This window comes from Benincasa hispida, chromosome 5 (genome assembly GCF_027475165.1).
Source record: "Benincasa hispida cultivar pf3 chromosome 5, pf3_genome.v1.1, whole genome shotgun sequence".
NCBI lineage: Eukaryota > Viridiplantae > Streptophyta > Magnoliopsida > Cucurbitales > Cucurbitaceae > Benincasa > Benincasa hispida.
This window is the reverse complement of record NC_143482.1, coordinates 48,633,045-48,654,461: the sequence shown is the minus strand read 5'-3', so window position 1 is coordinate 48,654,461 and position 21,417 is coordinate 48,633,045. Positions and strand designations below refer to the sequence as shown.

General features: G+C 31.0%; 1 protein-coding gene across 1 annotated transcript; it reads right to left on the bottom strand.

Moving 5' to 3' along the window:
* Positions 1–15,427: 15,427 nt before the first annotated feature.
* On the bottom strand, positions 15,428–17,414 carry LOC120078247 (uncharacterized). Its single transcript, XM_090313747.1, has 2 exons — positions 17,285–17,414; positions 15,428–17,143 (listed from the first exon to the last, which is right to left on the bottom strand). Exons 1-2 carry the CDS (start codon positions 17,324–17,326, stop codon positions 15,731–15,733), a joined length of 1,455 nt encoding a protein of 484 aa, XP_090169873.1. The 5' UTR covers positions 17,327–17,414; the 3' UTR covers positions 15,428–15,730.
* Between the last annotated feature and the right edge of the window lie 4,003 nt (positions 17,415–21,417).

Here is a 21,417-nt window from a genome sequence, read left to right as displayed (position 1 = left end):
CATTTGACGTGTGATGCAATGATGTGCATGTATGAGTCTTCTCGATATAATATAGGAAAATCGAGACATTTTATTGACATACTCAATTACTAGAGTGATTATGTACTAGCAATGTATGGATACATGTTCTCTGATTCTTTTGGATTGGTCAATAATTTTAACTCTTGAGACGCGATGTAATAATGGTATACATGAATCTAACCAGAATAAAGATTCTTAACTAGCATGCTAAATTGAATTTAAGGAGTAATAATGCAATTGTCAATGCATGGAAACATATGATGAATGATTTCAACACTTGATATATGATGCAAGAATAGATAAGAATCTCATATGTATGCATGATATGCAAGCACATTTGCAAAAATTACTCAAATTATGTAAATGGTTTTCTTTTAGAAATAATGATGCAATCAACGACGAGTGGCCTAATGTAATGTGTGACATCCAAAATCATTGCATTTTTTATTTGATGCATTTATCCATTTGTTAAGTGATCACTTTTGTCTATTCTTGTATCATTCTTGCTAGCAACTACATAGCATAGAGTCAAACGAGTAAAATACTGTTGTCATTTGACAAAGCATGTCTATTTTTCCTTTTTTTTCATTTCTTTTTTTCTTTTTCTTTTATTTTCTATTTCTTTCCTTTTTCTTTCTTTTTTTTTTTTCTTCAATACTTTCACTTGAAAAAGATCACATAGGTCAATCATGAATAACTCAACCATATTGGGTATGGTAGGTTTTTTAGAAGTATCTCATGTGCTAGTTTTAAAGAACTACCAAAGGTAATTCGTAATTTTAAATCTTACTTGATTAAACTGCTTCATAACATTAGTCCTGTAATGGAATAGAAGTTTGATTAAGATACTACTACAAATATCACATACAATAGCAGATAAAAAACACTATCATAGATTTTTTTTTATAGCGTTTTTTGAGCCGCTGTAATAGACGATGTTATTGAAAGTCACTAGCTTTTCATAGCGTTTTTCCAACGTTATAAAAAGTCTATAAAATGTCATTTTTTGACAGCATAATTTTAATGCTATTAAATATTCATAGCATTAGCAAAAATGCTATGGTTGCAATTTAATAGCATTTATTATAGCCACAAAAAACGCTGTAAAATAACAAACCTTTTCAGGCATATTGTCGTGGCTAATGTTATTGAAAGTGCTCAACTTTTGATAGCATTTTTTCAATGCTATAAAATAAGTTATAAAATGTTCATTTTTTATTACATAAATTTAATGTTATAGAAACTTTACATAATGAATGCTATGAATGACCTTTAATAACATTTTTATAGCAGTAACAAAATGCTATAAAAACATATAACATTTTTAAACCTCGTGGTAGGTGTTGTTATGGATGGTACACAACTTTTCATACCAATTTTTTTGTATTCATTTGTACTACTTTCAAGTCACATATCATTTTAATGGCATAATATATATATATATATATATAATAAACAAATCATTTAAGATATATTTGTAAAATCAATGTCAATTATAGAAACTTTTAATATGATAATTGTATTTATATCAAAATAAGAGTATAAACATATACATATCGCTAACTGTGTGACTCTTCAATCACTACAATCACTTTAAGTTACATTATAGTAAACACAAAAAAGAAAGAAAAAAAAAAAACAAAGTAACTTCTATAGTTTCTTTGAGTTACATCATTTAACCTTTATATCTCGTTTCCTAGCAGTACTTGTTGAATAATACCCAGACATTGTAGTCTGTGGCAGCCATCCTTCAAAGCCCTATATGAAATCATCAATCCCATATCCAAATACCTACAAAAACACATAATAGAAAAACCAAGCATTATTTAAGGAGCGGAGGGGGTAACTTAATGTGGAATTAAGAGAATATGCCTACAAGGATGTTTTCTAGAATAATATTTGGTAGTATAACTGAACCTACTATAAAATACAAAGATTTCATTTTATATGACCATGCTACACTGCACATTGGGGTGTCCAACGATTTATACAAACTGATGTAAAATGCCATAAAAATAACCAAACATTTGATTCCACCTAAGATAACAATACTAATCGGAAATAATAACTAAAAAGAAAATTTTCAAATTGGTAATGACCTACAAGATAGTTGAATTGTTGCATTCCATCTAATTGAACATTTTCCTCCTCAAAATAATGGACACCCACTGAAGAGAGTAGATAGAAAAGAGCCTCAAAATACTGATTATTGAGGTTTAATTAACACACTTAAATAAATGAAGTTCAAATCTAAGAAATGTGAGAGAGCAAGAGAGGCATAAATCTATTGTGCACTTATTAATTGTTTTGGTTGTGTTCTGTCATATAAACCTAGGTTTTCTTACGAGATTTAGAGGACTATAGATATATATATTTCAAAGAAACAAAGAATGAAAGTTACTTGGCTTGAAATGAGATTCACTTATTAGACACAACACTAAAGTTTTTAATGGTATGTTAACTAGAAACTTAAAAGTTGATATTACAGAATTTGTAATTTCAATCTAAACATATCATAGAAAAACATTCAGATCAAGTCAAGTAATAGAAGCACATTGAGAATTAGAGAAATTTAAAAAGGAAAACACATAAATAATACTATTTTTTATGAAAACATAAATCTACCGTCCACAGAACATTTAAAACTTGAATGAGAAGGAAAAATGGAAATGTATGTCATGATTCACTTCATATAATCCTTATAGAGAAGTATCAGTTAGCATAATAAATATAAAATAAAATATAACAAGAAAAGGATAAATTGGAGAGCTTACGAAAGAAGTTTTCATGCAAGAAGTCGACAAACAGTGCAAGCATTTACATTATTGAGATTAATAAGGTTTTTTGGGTTCGCTAACCTGAAGACATGTCAAATACGAACAAAATCACAAAGGAAGCAAATTGTAGGGTAAGAGAATTTTTATAGTAGAAAAGCAAAGCAGAACTATTAACCATGAGATGAAAGAATAGATTACCTTAGATGCCCACAAAAATATCAATGGAAAAGTGATTTTTTTAACTCTCTCGCCCTCCTAAATCTGTGCCTTGGTTGAAAATAAATTGTTTATGGCTTTCAACTACAAAAGCTCCTTCATCATTTTACTATTTTCGACCACCTCCTGAACCACTTATAATAGACAAAATCAATACCATTAACTCGTAGAAATCTATCTCAATCCAGCTGTATTATGTATTTGAAGTATGGATATCACAATCTATTTCAGTAGGAATAAACACAATTTTGAAAATGATAAGTCACAATACTAAAAAGATCAATTGCATTTCACCTCCTAAAGTACAAGTTTTAGAAAAGTATTCTTTCTTCTCTACAGCGAGTAAAATCTACGCTTGCTCAAACGTTTCGAGAACTACATTTATAAAACAAATGGTTAGGGAATAATTAAAGGCCAAAATTTTAAAAGCACCTATCTTCCATGTCGATTTTAAACCGACATTAAAGATAACTGACATTAAAGACCTTTTATAACATGATCTTTAATGTCGGTGGTCAACCGACATTAATGGCCTTTAATGTCGGTTTTGAACCAATTTTAATGTCAATTTTAAACCGACGTTAAAGCCCAAAATTATTGTCCATTTTTTACGATTATTATCCGTTTTTTTTAATGCCATTGTCCAATCCATTTTTAATGGCAGTCAAAAAGTATAACGTGACACATCTTCATCGAACGTTGTGATTTCTGCAATGGAGCACGTATGACATATTATTCATGTATGGATTGTAAATCTATTACATTTAATCCGCAAATTTTGCTATAAAATTATAATTTAAAAGGCTATACAATAATTCAACTTTTGAAAACACAAATTACAAGTAATACAAACATTATAAGTTTACTGTCCCTCTACACTTGGTAAGTATGGATCCCTTCATAATTCTTCTTGAATAGACCCCCCAGCTTCAGCAGTGTCTGGTTATAGGCATCTCGACCACTATTGTTCAAAGAATCACAACCAAAGGATGCCTAAGAAGTATCACTACCATAAACCACTCAACGGAAGTCATAAACAACTAAACTATGACTACCATAACTGCAGAATATAGTCATAGCATTCCAACACCGAATCTAATTCAAAACTTTAGAATTATAAATGATATTACCTTGTACTTGTTATTAATGTTGTTATGAAGTCCTTTTTGGTTGGGTGCACCTTCTCTACTTGTCATGTAACAATCCGAGTTCAGGAGGGATACATGAATGAACCGATATCACTTGGTAAGTATGGATGATTATCGAAGTCACTACTCACATAGCTGTAGGTCAACAACTTTAGTAAAATGAAAATTTTCTAAAAAATAAAAAGAACAACTCTCAGTAAATTCATACGCAATCCTCAGCCTCTCAAATTCACCATTTCGCTTTATAGGAATCGGTGAAGGGTGGTTGAAACTAGGAAGTGAAAATCGAGGTGCAATTTTCAAATAGTGTGATGCATAACTGCGGCTGTAAGAACAGAGAGAAAACTTGAGAGCACTGCATTCATTTTGAAGAATGTATACGAAGGGGAATTATTGTACCTAATTTCAAGTGCAAGCAATGGGTCAATAGGATATACTATCGCATGAAAAGGTTGAACATTTGATAGAACAAACATCTTAAACAAATAGTGGCCAGACACAAAATTACATAACATAAACATTGAATAAAATAAATTAAAGCGGAAGGAGCAAATGACAAGAAGGGGTGAATACTGTAAAGCAAAAGTAAGTCATACTAACATTAATTTGCCTCTTGATAATCCCCTCTACCTCCAAAAATGTTTTATCACGGTTCTCCCAACTGCAGACACACTATAAAAGAAGAACATATATTCTCATTCACAAAACTTCAAGGCTTAAATATTTGTGTCAGCTTAACACAAAGAACCAGATCTAAGAAGTTCATCGAGCTGGCCAAAAACAAGGATAAATGTTACACCAATTGTCAAATTTGAATATTTCCTCTAAACATTGAGGTAGAAAACTTAAGAAACCAGTTACCATATGCATCATAAAACACAGGCTTTTCTCAACAGCTCTTGACCAAAATGTCGCAAATAGGAGAATATATAGACAACAACATAGAATCAAAAGAGTTCCCAACAAAAGCAATAAACATGTGGGACTTATGATTGCAAAATTTTGATGTCAAAACTATAATGAAGAAATTATTCATATAAGCACCCAACTAGGATAACTTATAAAACAAGCTAAATAGAGATGAGTGAAACCTTTTTCAGTGTGCTTATGGATCATCTTTTATACAGCGCATGCTTTCAATAAAAATATGCAGTCTATATCCCTTTTGTTCAACTAAAAACCATGGGAAATGTAAATGAAATTGTAACATTACCTATAACGTATGCAAAATGTTGCATGTTGCTTCAGGAAACTCAGGCCAAAGAAGCAATGCTTGTTTATAACTCTTGATAGAAGCCTCCATAAGTCCACTACAGCCAAGAAGCAAAAGTTGCAAGGATGCTCAAGGCAACATCATTAAATCATTTTATAATAAGTTGCAAGAGTGTTCAAGGCAATGTCATCAAATCATTTTAAAATAAGACAAAATTGCACGGGAATTTTAGGGGCACGGTTAAAATTTTCCTTTACAGGGAGAGAAGAAATACATGTCCTTACAAGCTGAAGATAAATTAGCATGAGCTTCAGCCATAGTAGGCCGGATATTGGAGTTTAAGGCAAGAAGAGACAGAAGAAAAGAAGAAATGGGGAAAGAGTTCTAGAGCCATAATATTGAAATAACCCCATGTTTAAAGCCATTAGATTGAGCAAAAAAATTGAACCAGAAACAAGATGCAAAAAAACTCACCATGTTGTTGAAAAGAAGAACCACGACGTTGACTTGAGCACAGAATGGGCAGATGAAAAGGCACGACAACGACACTCAGCAGATGGAAATGCATAGGCTTCAACAATTGCGGCTGCTGGATTATCGAAAGCAAAGTTGTAACTGATGGGAGAGATGGAAGTGTCGAATGAGAGGAGTTGAGGGAATTCCCCACATACAAGCTCGAATCACATAATAAAAATCCAAAGTATGCCAAAACATAAGCATAAGCATATGAAAGAGGAAAGGAGAAAATTAGCATTCAAAATCTAAAACTCACATGATCCAATGGCGATAAAAATGAAGAATCAAAGAAGAATAGGACCAACAGGGTAATCCTTTCCCTTCTTTGTGGCAGTCTAAGGCACAACCCCTCTTCAAAATGTTCTTGAACCTTTCCACCTTCCAATCCTAAAGATGTGTGATGTAGTCGACAAAACCCATCACTCAAATAAAATCAAATAATAAATCGAAAAATTTGCAATTCCAACAACATGATCCAAGAGATTGAAAAGAACTGTCTGGTCAAAAGTTAAACTACAAACTTTACAAGTCCAGGAAAATATGAAAAAATCACTAGTTTATTATTAGTTTATTTACATATATTTTTCATCCTCATCAAACCTTTCTCTAGTCCTTGCTATCTAAAGAATAGCACAATGTAAAACAAAAATTAAAAGCAATTTTGGACAGAAAATGTGTTTCCATAAATATTAAGTTCCATTAGATGATGATCAACAATGTAAAATAAAAAAATAGGGGAATTGTCCAAATATAGTTAATTTTCTTTCTTTTCTTCCTAAATGTTTGCTTGTATTTTCTCTTATAAGAAGTATTAAATATAAATTGTGAAAGAATGAACCACAAGTTTCTTTTAGCTTTGTACTTCTAGAATCTTCATTGAACAAGTATATCCAATCCTGTTATCGACTTCAATATTTTAGATCTCCGTGTTTTGTTTGTAAAAGATTATAAAAACTTATGAAGGACTTTTTGTGGGATTGGAAAAACCTGTCTAACCTACAAGAAGCAACACAAATCCACATATTCGACCAAGTAAATCTACCCTTGTCTAGAGTGAGATCTAAAATGTTGAGACGACGACAGAACATAAAACTATAAAAAGCTTTCACATATCTATCTAACTATGGAATCTTAACTGACCACACTAGAGTCCCTTGCTAAGTACCAACAAGATCCTCAAACCAAAATATTACCAAGTTGTAATTAAGTTAATTTCTCTGTTCCTTAAATTTTTCCTTCTCTTTTCTTCTACAACAAGTATTGTATACATTGAGAAACAAAGAGAATTTGTACTATCATATTCCAATAAATTAATATATTGAGTAGAAGAATAACTTTAATGACATCGTGATGGAGTTTACAGTAGAAGACTCTCCAACACCCCCAACAAAGAATAAAGGTCAATAGAGCTAAAAGAACTGGAGCCAGTACATTAATAGAGAAAACTCCGAACAATTCATGCCCATTTCCAAGCCAATTTAGAATATTATCTTTGAAAAGGGGAAAGATCTCAAGAAATGAGATAATATAACCAGCTATGCTTCGTGCCATACTAGCTGCTCCAATATGATAGTCAAGCATCAATTGTGCAAAAAAAAAAAAAAAGAAAAACAGTGAGTTCATTGGATGCTGCATATGTATACAAGTATGAAGAACTTAAACAATTCAATTACTAGAAGTGTCGAGCAATGAAAACAAATAATTGATTTTACATGGAACATTAATAAAGGATACGCCACCATAGAGTTTTAAATGATAAAACTAGATTTCATATGAAGTTTCTGGTTCAAAGATATCTGAAATCATAAAATATGCATCACAATATCCAGATCTATCCAGTGGTGAAACTAGCAACCATTGACTTAAAATGTAAACATCACAAAACTTATCCAAAAGCCAGATCTGTCTAGATCCAAAATATTGAAAGCTCACCAAAATCTAAGTCATCACGGACAAACGGCACCATGGACGGATGGCACCACGAACAGACGACACCATGGACGGACGGCACCACGGATGGTCGACCGCAAATGAACGACACCACGGACGGACTACCACGGACAGACGACAAACAACAACGGATGGATGACAGGTAACCACGGACGGACGGCAACCACCTGATTCACGCGGCCAAGCTTGGATGACAGTAAGAGAGAGCATTTCGGACGAATGGTTTTACACGAGCTTAGACGAGGGTTTGGGAAGAAATGGTGCGGCGCGTATAATGAAAAATATTAGGTCTTTATTCATTAAATGTAATGAAAAAAATAAATCTGATTAGACCGACATTAAAGCCTATCTTCAATGTCGGTTTAAAACCGACATTAAAGATCCGTGTTTTTTATTAAAAAAAACTGACATTGTATCTCCAATTTCACTTTTTCTAACCGACATTGAAAGTTAGAATTCTTGTAGTAGGGATACATAAATAAAAAAAAAAATGTTGCAATTATTTTAATTAGATATTCACATAATTAAAATGAATACCTATAAAGTGAAAGAGTGATTATGAATGAGACACTATATTATAAATGAGTCTCTATTCTCTTCCGGTCAACATAACACATTTTGTCTCCCCCAACAACAGTCCTCAAAATATGGGAACCCTAAATATCTACAAATAAGGCAATATTTAGCAAACATATATGTACATATGGAATCTCACATATATCAACAAATCTTGAGATATAATTTAAAGAAAATCAAGCATAAAGGGATTTGAGCAATGACTTCTTCTCAGATTTATCCTTTCCATAAATTGATGATAACTAATAGAGAAATTATTCACATTTTAATAGAGTCAGAGTAATGCAAAACATAAAAGAAGAGAATGAAGACAACAATAATCAATCTAAATGGAAGTGAAATAAACTTTCCGAAGCGTAATCTCAAAGTTTCTTTCTTCCTTCATTTCAAGAATATGTCGACAGTCTTAAATTGGCTAGAATAAAAAGGCTATGACAACAAAAAGAAAATTATATATAAACAATGTTTATGAAACTCCTAGATACATCAAAACTCTATTATTGATTTTATACTACAACTACAACAAATGTCATATTCCTCAGTTTTTTCACAAGAGTTGCACATACAATAAAGATGAACAGTTGGGTATGTTAATTATCATAATAATTCACTAGATAACAACAAATTCACTGAAGAAATGAGACAAAGAAAGAGTTGCATGATACCAATATGTCCATGGTGAAATTTAATATATGGAGATATATATTTGTACACATGGAATCCTTTTAGTTGGATGATGTTTGACTTCTATTGTAGGGATAAATCTTTTATTTGACTTCCCTTTCCATTCTAATTCAAACATGTAGATCAAAATCTATCACATTATTTCTCAGATGAAATTAATAGCATTAAACTACTAGTTATGAGGAAACTAATAAAACGATCATATTTTACACAAAAACAGTAACTATCTTTTTAGTACTTGTTCGTTGCTTTCGTGATTCAAGCTAGAAGTGTATTGTATAAAATAATTTGGAAAAATAAGAATGAATGATGCGTTGGTGTGTTGGTGTGTTGGTGCATTGATGTATTCGTAACATGTTGATGCGTTAGAGATGTGCAACAGAACGTGTGACACTCCTCGATTGACGTTCAAGTTTTCCTAAATCAGATCCAAGTATAAATTCAATTTAGGTTCCTAGTAATTCCAGGGTCGAACTCAAGGATTCAAATTAAGCTAACGCAGACCTTGCATTATAACTGTTGTAGGGATATCCTAAATATATGGAGAAATGTGTTGTTTACACTAAGGTGTTGTGTGTGTGTAAAAAGATACAAAAGGGTTGAGTAGAGAATGATGGGTCGTGTGAAAATAGATTTTGATACAAGTGGTATGCGTCGATCTAAGTTGAATGTACACGAGCTAGAATATGATGAATGAGATGATTTGTTTATCTTTGTTTATGCGTTAGACTATATTCGACACTTCTCAATGCGAATAACATACAATGCCTATCTCTAGGATATATGCGTCAAACACAGGATGCAATATAACACCAGTAAGTCTCTCTCTAGATATACTATGCGTTCTAACTTGATACTGGCTTACTTATTCTCTCGAATAGTTTAAGCTAAAGATGCTTTTACCAATTTTAGTTGGCTTAAGCGTTTGAAATAGAATTTTGCATGAAGTATAGATGCATCCAATATAAACAAGAAATAAACAATGGCAAAGTGTGATAGATCAAATATGTGATTTTATAAAGAAGCATAATGTCTTTACAAAAGCAATACTTAATCAGACGAAAGGATGAAAGCTATAAATAAGATGAAAGGAAATAAGTCAAGACGCAGAGTACAATCTCTTGTCCTCTTTGGCTCAATTCTAGTTGTGTACAATCACTTGTATAAGAATTGGACGAAGTGTCTCTCTCAAGCTCAGCTTCCTCCGCTCCTTGATCGGCGGTGGTGGTGGTTCTCTTCTCTTCTGCTCTTCTTGGCACCACAGCACAGCTCTAAGGATCTAAAACTACGACTACGCTAATACTGAGACTAAAAACTGGGAATGAGAACTTGGAATTTTCTAAACTTCGAACTTTGGAGGGATTTCTTCTATTTATAGGCGTTGGTCTTCTCCAGCTTGATGATGGGCAGTATTAAAGTCCATGCCCTGGTCAGCCGCCTGACACTCAGATGCTTTTTAGACGCCGCCTGCTGGAGGTGCCCATGCTTGCAAGTGGTGATTTGACACAAACAGCCTGAATCAATGAATCTTCCTTGCGTTGAATCCCTCCAACGCATGGTCCATGCGTTAAACCTCGCCTGCGACACTTCTTAATCATGCGTTAGCCTCTTGTTGAAATCCTGCAATATAATGCGTTAGTGTCGCAGTACTTTAGTAATAACATTCTTTTGCATGAGTTTGCTAATGTTTGAGTAATTCCATGTGTTTCTTCTAAAAATGAAGAGAATTTATCATTAAAAACCTTAATTGTTCCAACTTAAGAGCCACAATAACTTGTATTTCTACAAGTTATCGATACTACATAATAAAAATGGAAATGTATAAAACATTATAAGCACCAACTGGCTACAAACAATTTATATCTCTCCAATAGCCCAAACAAACATCAACAACGTAAGACAAAAAGCCTACTTATACATTCCCTATAGTTAAGTTGAGTTCATGTCTACCTATACATCAAAAAATGATCAAACTCATAAGAACATGCATATAAAGGTACAATTTCAAAAAAAATTATGGTGCTTTTAGCAAAAGGAAAAAAAAAAAACTTTACTAAAATGTTTAATAATAATAACAAACACTTTACAATCTTAAAAACATAATTGAGTACTCATCAATCAATCAAACACATTACAAACATAAAAATACCAAATTTGAACTTCCAATTACCTCTTAGCTTAAGCCTTTTAGACTTAAATAATAGTTTAACATGGTTTTCAAGTATGAAGTCCTAAATTCAAACCTCACCATGTTATTTCCCCATTTAATATTGACAATCACTTTGTGGTAATTTCAAAACCCAACAATTATTACAAATGAGAAGACCAATATATAAATCCAGTAGGATTGAAGTCAAAGTGATAAGGCAATCAAATGCCAAAGAACATATGGACTGATAAGCAACTAAAGAGGTAAAAAAATGTGATAAAACAGACATTAACTTCGAAATTACCAGAGCAGAAGGAGGCATTAATATAGCTCAGAAAGAAAATCAGCAATAAATTTGTTTGGGGGACCAAAAACAAAACTCAAAACCTTGGCTCAGAAAGGAGGCATTAATGAACAGGGACTCATGCCCATAACATTGGCTCTATGGGTGTCCTGACAAATCATGGTAAGGGAAACTCTTTTCACTCTTATTAATCCATATTCATTACCAGTTTATTTTCTTTTTATCATTCTTTTGATATTCCTTTTAGCACTTTTTTTTATTAGTTGATTCTTTTCTTTTTAGCAGACAGATAAATCCCTTTCTTTTTCTTCCTTAGTATTACATTACAAACTATCTTGCTAGACACTTTCTAGTCAGTGTGGCCTTATGGAGTGACAACAAATGTATAAGTATTATAGGCTTATTGAGTCGCCACTGTTGAGACACTCTCACCCACGCAGATTAAAGAATAATCCTGGATAAATAGGAGTTCATAGTTAACTTAGAATTAAGATTTAAATAGTCAATTTTAACAATAAATGACGTCGTAAAGAAAAGTTACTATTTCGTGGTCCGGTCTTATGCAAATATCTTTTGTATAGGATGCCTCTACTTGCATGTCCCTACATGAACGATTTTGGGATCGCGTCATTTGTATAATGTACAAAGTATGCCGCATCTATAATGTCTCAGGATAAAGTACCCAACCCTATCCTTATACTTATAGACCATTTTGACTATATACTCAAATTTGATCCACTTTTATGTCTTTACATAAAATTTAAGTACTCTGCTATAGTCAGTGGTTCGTTAAATTATTGGATTTAGACTATTATAAGTGCAATTTACATGTTCGATAACAACTTTATTAAATAAACCTCAATAACAACTTTATTGTCAATAGAAGACGTATAACGATTACAAATTGTGAGTTTTAGGACATAGAACTCAACATTTGTTGAATGATAAATTTTGGATCAATCACAAATTACAACATCATTTCTCAAATTATTGGTGAAACTATAAATAATTGAATTTGAGACTAATTAAAAGTTGACATATATCCCAAATTGAAATTGAAGACATAAATTAGCAAATTCCAACAATGCCATGTGTGTTCACTTGGATTGAATAAGATTAAGTTGGTCTAATTTGATATTATTATTTTGGGCTAAAGTTAAATTGAGCTCAAATATGTCTAATTTAAACAAATGTCAAATAAGGCCCAAGTCCAATTAGTTAGACTTAGGGGTCAAGTCCATGGACCAACCAAGCCCAAACCCACAAAGCTCACAAGAGAACTCTATAAATAGTGGAGCTCTCTTCATTTGAAGGGGCCATAAATTTTACACTTAAAGGGTATAGAGAGAATTCTTCCAACATACATTCTTCCAAGATTTCAACTTCAAGAACATCACACCTCCGCTTCCTCAAATCAAGTATATGCATTCAATTGAGAGAATCAGAAGATTGGGTACTAGCTAGAAATCAAACCATATCTGCATCAAATCAAGAAAAGTTCAACTTCATTAAACAAGTTTCTTTGAAAGCCTCATGCGATCAATACAAAAACATTATAAATATATGTGGTGAATAATTTATTTAAATAAAAAATAGAAATATGAAACATTTGTTAGCAATGATATTGCAAATTCAAATTTGGAAATTAAAACAAATTAAAACAAATTAAAACAAGGGCTAGTTGCATAAATAGAATTCAAGCCCAAAATAATATAATAGGTAGTACAAGGATAAAATAATTGCATATATAGATCAAAAAATGATAAAAGACTAAAAAACTCATGCCTAGCCACCATTTTGTTCCCTTCTTCCTGATTTTCTCAAATTAAAAGTTATCACTGATAGCAGCTGACTGATAGCAGCTATTAGTGATGACCACTGATAGTTGTTATCAGCTGCTATCACTGATAGCTTCTATCAATTACTATCGATGATAGTTGCTATTAACGATAGCTTTCAATTTTAGAAAAATTAATACAATCTTAAAATATTAACTTTTAATTTGCTATCAATTGTTATTAGCTATCATTGATTCACTTTCATCAATTAGAATTAACATTGAAATATTACTACTTAAAGGCTATCAGTGGCTATCAATGATTGATTTATAAATAGTGATCAACTTTGAAAGAAGACCAACAACTTTGATTACTATAGTAATTATCACTAATAATCTTTTATCATGACTATCACTGATAGCAGCTATCAGTTGTTATTACTGATAAACCTTCATCAATTAGACTCAACCTTGAAATATTAACACGTAAGGCTATCAATGATAGACTTCTATAACTGGTTATCACCTTTGAAAGAAACTCATATATAGATATCACTTAAGTTTTATCACCGATATCACTAACATCACTCATATTGTGGTTATCAGTGATAGCTTCTTTCACTAATAACATCACTAATAAGATGTTATCAATGATATCACTGATATCATGCTATCAGTGATAGTTCTCTATCACCAATAACGTGCTATCAGTGGTAGTTTCTATCACCGATAACGTGCTCGAGTAGCTTCCATCATCGATAACATGTTATTAGTATTAGCTTCTATCACTGGTAACATGCTATCAGTAGTAGTTTCTATCAATCATAGCCACTGAACACCTTTTTTTTTTATGATAGCTTCTACCACTGATAAACGTGCTATTAGTAATAACTTCTAGGCATTCCAATTACATTTTAGTTCGAGATTCAACTTTATTAATTAAATTCACTAATTGGCTATCAATGATAGATTTCTATAAATGGCTATTAACTACGAAAATACAATCAAAGATTAAGCTATCAATGATAATAAATATTAGTGGTTATCACTGATAGACTTTCATTTGCTATTTATATTTATTATTTGTTATAATAATCAAACTTGATGATTGGTTTGTTGGTGTTAAATCACTTATGAATTAAGTACTTTCAAGTTCTGCGTACGAAACTCACCTCATAATTCTTGGGAAAAAAAGGGGGAAGAAGAAAAAATTCAAATAAAGGAAAGAAAAAAAATAAAAAATAATAAGAGAAAGAGAAGAAGCAGGAATTGAAAAAAGGAAATAAAATTAAATAGAAAAATGAAATAAAAAATCGGACAAATGAAAGAAAAATTAAAAAAAGAAAAAGAAAAGGAAGAAGCAAAAAATCGGAGAAAGAAAAGAAAATAAAATAATAAAAAAAGATAAGGGAAGAAGCAATCGGAGAAAGAGAAGAAAATAAAAATAAAAGAAGGAATAGCAAGAACTGAAGAAAGAAAATAAAAAAAATAAAAAATAAAAAAAGAATAAGCAAAAACCAAAGAAAGAAAAGAAAGTAAAATAAAAAAGATAAAAAGAAAGAGACGAAAGAAAAAAAAGTAAAGAAAAGAAAAAGAAAGGGAAAAAGAAAGAATAAAATAAAAAAAAAATGGGGAAGAAGCAAAAGCTAGAAAGAAAATAAAATGAAAAAATGGGAGGGAAGAAGCAAAAATCGATGAAAAGAAAGAAAATAAAAAAACCAAAAAAATGTGTGCAACAAGATAAGACAAAAAGGGCGAAATTAGAAATTAAAAAAAAAATCAAAGATTAACTAGTCAATTCATCCATATTTGCAAATATTTTAAAGATGTAATATATTTTAAGATTTTTTCTTTTATTCTAGTATGTATTACAAATATCCTTAAAACAAAAGGAGGAAAAAAAGAAAATGACCTAGTTGAAGGTTCGCGAGGGGAGGGGGTATAGTTTCTTAAATTTGACCTTTTTTAGAAACATATTACTTTAAAAACAAGAAAGGTAAATAGTTATCAGATAATTCTGTTTTCCAAAATCATTTGAGAAACATGAATAGAAAAGTACCCCAAAGAAGTATACCATGCATCTAAAATCAAGTAGATATCATCAAACTTATTTCATTCATTTCATTATATAAAGTGTTACATTGTTTAACCCATTAATTAAAGTGTCTCCCACTTCATTTGGATAATGGAAGATTTCAACGGAGACAGTTTCCTCATAATTTTATTCATACATACAACTTATCTTTTTACCAAGGTCACTTCACATTCAACAGAAAAGTAAATTATACAAACCATGAAAATGTTGGATCATAGCAATAGAGGATTCATAAACGTTCCATCAATTTTCTTCACTTGACATTATTTATTTTCTTGATTTCCTCTCTTGCTGTTTAGATTTATTAAGCTTGTGCCACCTGTCTGTTAGCTTCATCCTGGTGAGCATCAACAAAGAACTCTTTGGCTTTTAGATTCTCCGGATAAAATGTGCCACTTGGTCGTGGTTCTAAATCTTTAGTAAAGAGCTTCGTTTTGACATCATCGGGATAAAACGAGGCACTTGGTCGTAGCTCTAAATCTTTAGTAAAGAGCTTCTTTTTGACATCATCGGGATAAAACGAGGCACTTGGTCGTGGCTCTAAATCTTTAGTAAAGAGCTTCATTTTGACATCATCGGGATAGAATGTGGCACTTGGTCGTGGCTCTAAATCTTTAGTAAAGAGCTTTGTTTTGACATCATCGGGATAGAATGAGAGACTTGGTCGTGGCTCTAAATCTTTAGTAAAGAGCTTTGTTTTGACATCATCGGGATAGAATGTGGCACTTGGTCGTGGCTCTAAATCTTTAGTAAAGAGCTTTGTTTTGACATCATCGGGATAGAATGAGGCACTTGGTCGTGGCTCTAAATCTTTAGTAAAGAGCTTTGTTTTGACATCATCGGGATAGAATGTGAGACTTGGTCGTGGCTCTAAATCTTTAGTAAAGAGCTTCGTTTTGACATCATCGGGATAGAATGTGAGACTTGGTCGTGGCTCTAAATCTTTAGTAAAGAGCTTCGTTTTGACATCATCGGGATAGAATGTGGCACTTGGCCGTGGCTCTAAATCTTTAGTAAAGAGCTTCGTTTTGACATCATCGGGATAGAATGTGGCACTTGGCCGTGGCTCTAAATCTTTAGTAAAGAGCTTCGTTTTGACATCATCGGGATAGAATGTGGCACTTGGCCGTGGCTCTAAATCTTTAGTAAAGAGCTTCGTTTTGACATCATCGGGATAGAATGTGGCACTTGGCCGTGGCTCTAAATCTTTAGTAAAGAGCTTCATTTTGACATCATCGGGATAGAATGTGGCACTTGGCCGTGGCTCTAAATCTTTAGTAAAGAGCTTCGTTTTGACATCATCGGGATAGAATGTGGCACTTGGCCGTGGCTCTAAATCTTTAGTAAAGAGCTTCGTTTTGACATCATCGGGATAGAATGTGGCACTTGGCCGTGGCTCTAAATCTTTAGTAAAGAGCTTCGTTTTGACATCATCGGGATAGAATGTGGCACTTGGTCGTGGCTCTAAATCTTTAGTAAATTGCTTCGTTTTGATATCATTAGGATAAAATGTCGCACTTGGCCGTGGCTTAATATTCTGGACGAAAAGTTTTCCATCTACAAGCTTCAAGGTTTGGGTGCAATCGTCCATCTTATTCTCAGAAAGAAGTGAGTTTGGATCAGAATGGATAATTGTTTCATGAAACGATTTGTCGTCAATCAAATTTCTCCGATGACGATCTCCCAATTCATACCCTGATTCTATGGTATTCGCAAACTAAATTTTCAAAAAAAGAAACAAAAAAAAAATTAAAGAAGTGTACAAACATTCCAATTAGAAAATGTTGGTGGCATTGATCATGATCAATGGACAATAAATGTTTAGAAATAGGAGTAGATGAATGGAATTTGTAATTACCAAGATAAGTAAGAAGAAAGTGATGAAGCCAAGCCCTTTCATATTTTCAATTCACTTCAATAAAAACCAAGTTCCTCCTTTGCTGAGTTCCCTTGTAAAACGCTCTAATTCATACGCTATATATAGACATAATTGATATGGAAGGATGAACTTCTACCTCTCCATGAATAGCCTTTCAATTTTTTGGTATAGAATAATATCTAATAATTCAAGTAATGTTCCATACACATAGTAATTGCTTTAATATGTTCCTACAATTATTCAATTCAATTATGGTGTGAGTTATTACTTCGAGTTCAATAATGCAAAAGAAAAAAAAGAAAAGAAATATATATATATATATATATTAAAATAATCTGATAGGATCATTTTTATGTATATAAATCAGAATTTTAAGTCTTGTTTTATAACCATTTGACTTTAATGGCGAAACTAAGATTTTTGTTCACGAGACTTTATCTAATATTTTATACAAATAAAGAAATAAAAAATATATAATTAAATTTAATTATTAATTTAATACGTTACCATGGTTTTAAGTGAGTTGTTTTCATGTTACAAGATTAATCTATCTTCTTTATCTTATCACTCATTCTAATTTTACAAAAAAAAACATTTTTATCATTAGATCTTTCAACGATTCATATTTTAGTGGCGTATTCTTTCATATTTTTTTATACTTCTTTTACCTTTTTTTTTTTTTTCCTTCATTGGAGTCTCCTAGTCGTTTTCCCTTTTTTTTTTTTCCCATTAATAAATGATTTGAAATTTAAAATCGTACAAATCATTCAACAAATACATCATCCCCTTCATTAAATTAACTACATTTCTTACTCTCTTTTTTTCTTGTTTTTTTTTCCCATTTTCTTTCAAAAAATATGTTTATTGTCTTATTTCATTTTAGTCAAGAACCTCTAAAATTATAAATGAAAAAAAATCATTTTTTTAATATTTTTATTAATTTTAATGTAGTACCCCAGACCCAAGATTCGAAGTTCGAATTCAACACCTAATGGCTCTAACTTTATCCTACATCTCCTACGACTCAACAATGTCATCCTTGCTTGTCTTGAATACTTCCAAGGATGAAGACTATGCCCACAAACCATCAGAGTCATTTTAGCATGCTTTGTCCTGGAGGTCATCCAACATGAAACTTTTAAGCTAAGCAAGCTTACTTGTTATATATTTGATATCTTCTCGTGAACTTGTTCTCAGTGAATCAAGATAGTACACCACGTCATCATACACATTGATAACAATTAACGACCAATGATCACTAAATAAAATACACAACTAAATAGTATGGAACATGAAGGTAGTTCATTACATTAAGGTAGAACATAGTACAAAAAGTTCTCAAGTACAATGATCCCAACACAATTCTACATTGGAACAAATCAAGAAAAGGTAGAACATGAGTATATGGGTTTTGAACATGAGTATAACTAATTATACTTACTCGTGGTTATAAGGAGCAATAACTAATTGACCGTGTTCAGAAGACATTAATCTACTACAAAGGTTCCGAGCTCTAACTTCTCGAGTATGATATGGATCTACAAAAATATATTTCGACCCTTTGTTTGAATCAACATTGAACGAGTGTAAGTACCTACAATAATAAATCAAACACATTAACTTACTACTAATTAATAAAGTGATAATATATCATAAACAAATAACATTTACTTACGCAATATAAGCCACCATTGATAAAGTCTTCACTTTTTGCATGCTACAAAACTCGATCACATCTTCTCGCAAAACATAACTCTTTCGACCAAAACCAAAGAGCTCAATAGGTAGTTGGAGGAAATACTAGTCCCATCAATCATTTTTAGCGAATGAGAATAGACTTCAAGAATATTGATAAATTGGATGGTGCACTAGTAACTTCATTCTCTTTCGGCATCATCTTTGAAGCTTTTTCCTATCACAATGAAGATAGAACATGAATAAAATGTTCATTCCTAAATAAGATAGAAGAACATGAGACTTATACAATTCACCTTCTAGATCGTGGTACACTAATAGCAGACACTTTCTCATCCTTTCCCGCATTCTCTGAAACTTTCTCCTAAAACCACAAAGTTATAATTTTATAAGTAACTAATAATAAATTTACCATAAATTTAACCTTCAAGATTGGTTATACAGTAATAGCTTCCATCTCCTTCACCGTCTTCCCTTCCTTAATCTTTTTGGATTTTATTCTTGTACAGACCTTACATTACTTGACATGAAAATCGTGTCAAGTAAAGGTTCGCGTGAAAATATCCGAAATATTTCGTCAATCTCCACTTTTTTAACCACTTTACTTGACATTTTTTTTATCCAAAATCATATTACTTGACTTTTTTTCCACATAAACATCAAGTAATTAAAAACTACAAGTGTCAAGTAATGTAGATTTTGAAGTAGTGCACCGAAAAGATGCACTAAAAAAGGGCCATCGGTCGTTGAATCATAGGCCAAGGGTGTTATAGATGGTATCAGAGCATAACCTCTCCTAGTAAGATTTGATCCGATGACGAACTAAGCGAAAGTTGGTGGGCATGTAACACTTCGAGTTTAGCAAAGAGATATGAATGAACTGAGATCACATCCGAATGAAAGGGATTCTGAGGATATGGCAGTATGGTTAAGAAAAGTTTAAAATTAAAAGTCACTCCTTATACAAACAAGATATACCTTAAACTTTACTAATTTGATATTCGTACGTGTTGGATAAAGTTTAAAAAGATATCTCAATTATAAAAGTTTAATACAACTTTAATCATAAAAGAATATATAAACTAAACATGTTTGCAAAATAATAAATAAACTAAAATATTTTGTACGGTTCTTTTTAAAAATTTCATGATAGTAAAAAAAAAAATCTTTTTATTTTGATTGGAATGATTTGACTTCTTGATTCCAAACTTTAATCTAAACCAAATATTGTTATTTTAAAAAAAAAAATCATGCTCACGTTAAAAAATTGTATTTGTTATTTTAAAACAAAATATTTTTTTAATTATGTGATAATTTTCTCTTAATTAAAAACAAGATCTCCTTTTTTATAAATTTGTAAAAAGAAAAAAAAAAAGCTGACAAAGAAGAAATATAGATGATAACATTTTTTTAAACTCAAAATTTTAAAAAAAAATAGTAATAAAAAAAGAAAATAAATATAGGAGATGCCTTATGGAAAACTCAGATTCAATTTAGCTATTTATTCATCAAGCTTAGATTTCAAATATTAATTTGATTTTATTTTGAATCAAATCTTTTTAACTGGTTATTGTTTGGTGATAAAAGGTTAAAAGGAAAAAAGTTTTAAAGTGCAGATTAAAAAACAAATCCAACCATGATTAAAAAAAAAAAAAAAAAAAAAAAAAAAAAAAAAAAAAACAGTAATAATCAAGATTTTAAAGTCAACGATAAATCGAAGGGGTTAAAAATGATTTAATTTTTATAATTAAAATAAAATTATCAAATATATCCATATGACCACCAAATAAAATGACATATCTTTGATTTAATCTTCATAGTTGAAATAATATTATTTCGTACATCCAAGTTTTTATAATTAAAATACTTATCTATTATTAGATAGAATGAGATTTAAAAAAAAAAAAAAAACAAAAAAAAAAAAAAAAAAAAAAACTTATGATTTAACGTGAATTGCAATTAAATAAAATGCAAATTTAAAATTTTAAAAAAAAAAGTTCTTATCATTTAATGTGAATTAGAATTAGATAAAATAAATTTTTTTTAACCAAAAAAAAAATCAATGGTTAGATTACATCATATAACTCTATTACCATAGACTAAAAAGGTAAAAGGGAAAATCAAAAATTTCCCATAGTCCTTGTAAATAATATAGATGTCCAATATTTACAATTTAAAATCAATAGAAATTATATTTATTTTATCATTTATATTTCCTCTATAAAATTATATTTAAAAAAATCAACTACCTCTAACACATTACATATTTATTATTCATTAACTCTTATTTATTATCACTTTTATTATGTTTAAATTTCATTATGTCATATATTTATTATTTAGATTTAATTTAAAGTATATTCATTTAAATATTATATATTCTAAAGATTTCTGAACGTGGTCCTCAAACTAGCTTT

Excerpts from the sequence above, each read along its gene's own strand:
- LOC120078247 (XM_090313747.1), bottom strand. The coding sequence starts at position 17,326 with ATGAAAGGGCTTGGCTTCATCACTTTCTTCTTACTTATCTTG. Across the intron at positions 17,144-17,284 it reads CTTTCTTCTTACTTATCTTG|TTTGCGAATACCATAGAATC; the intron begins GTAATTACAAAT and ends TTGAAAATTTAG.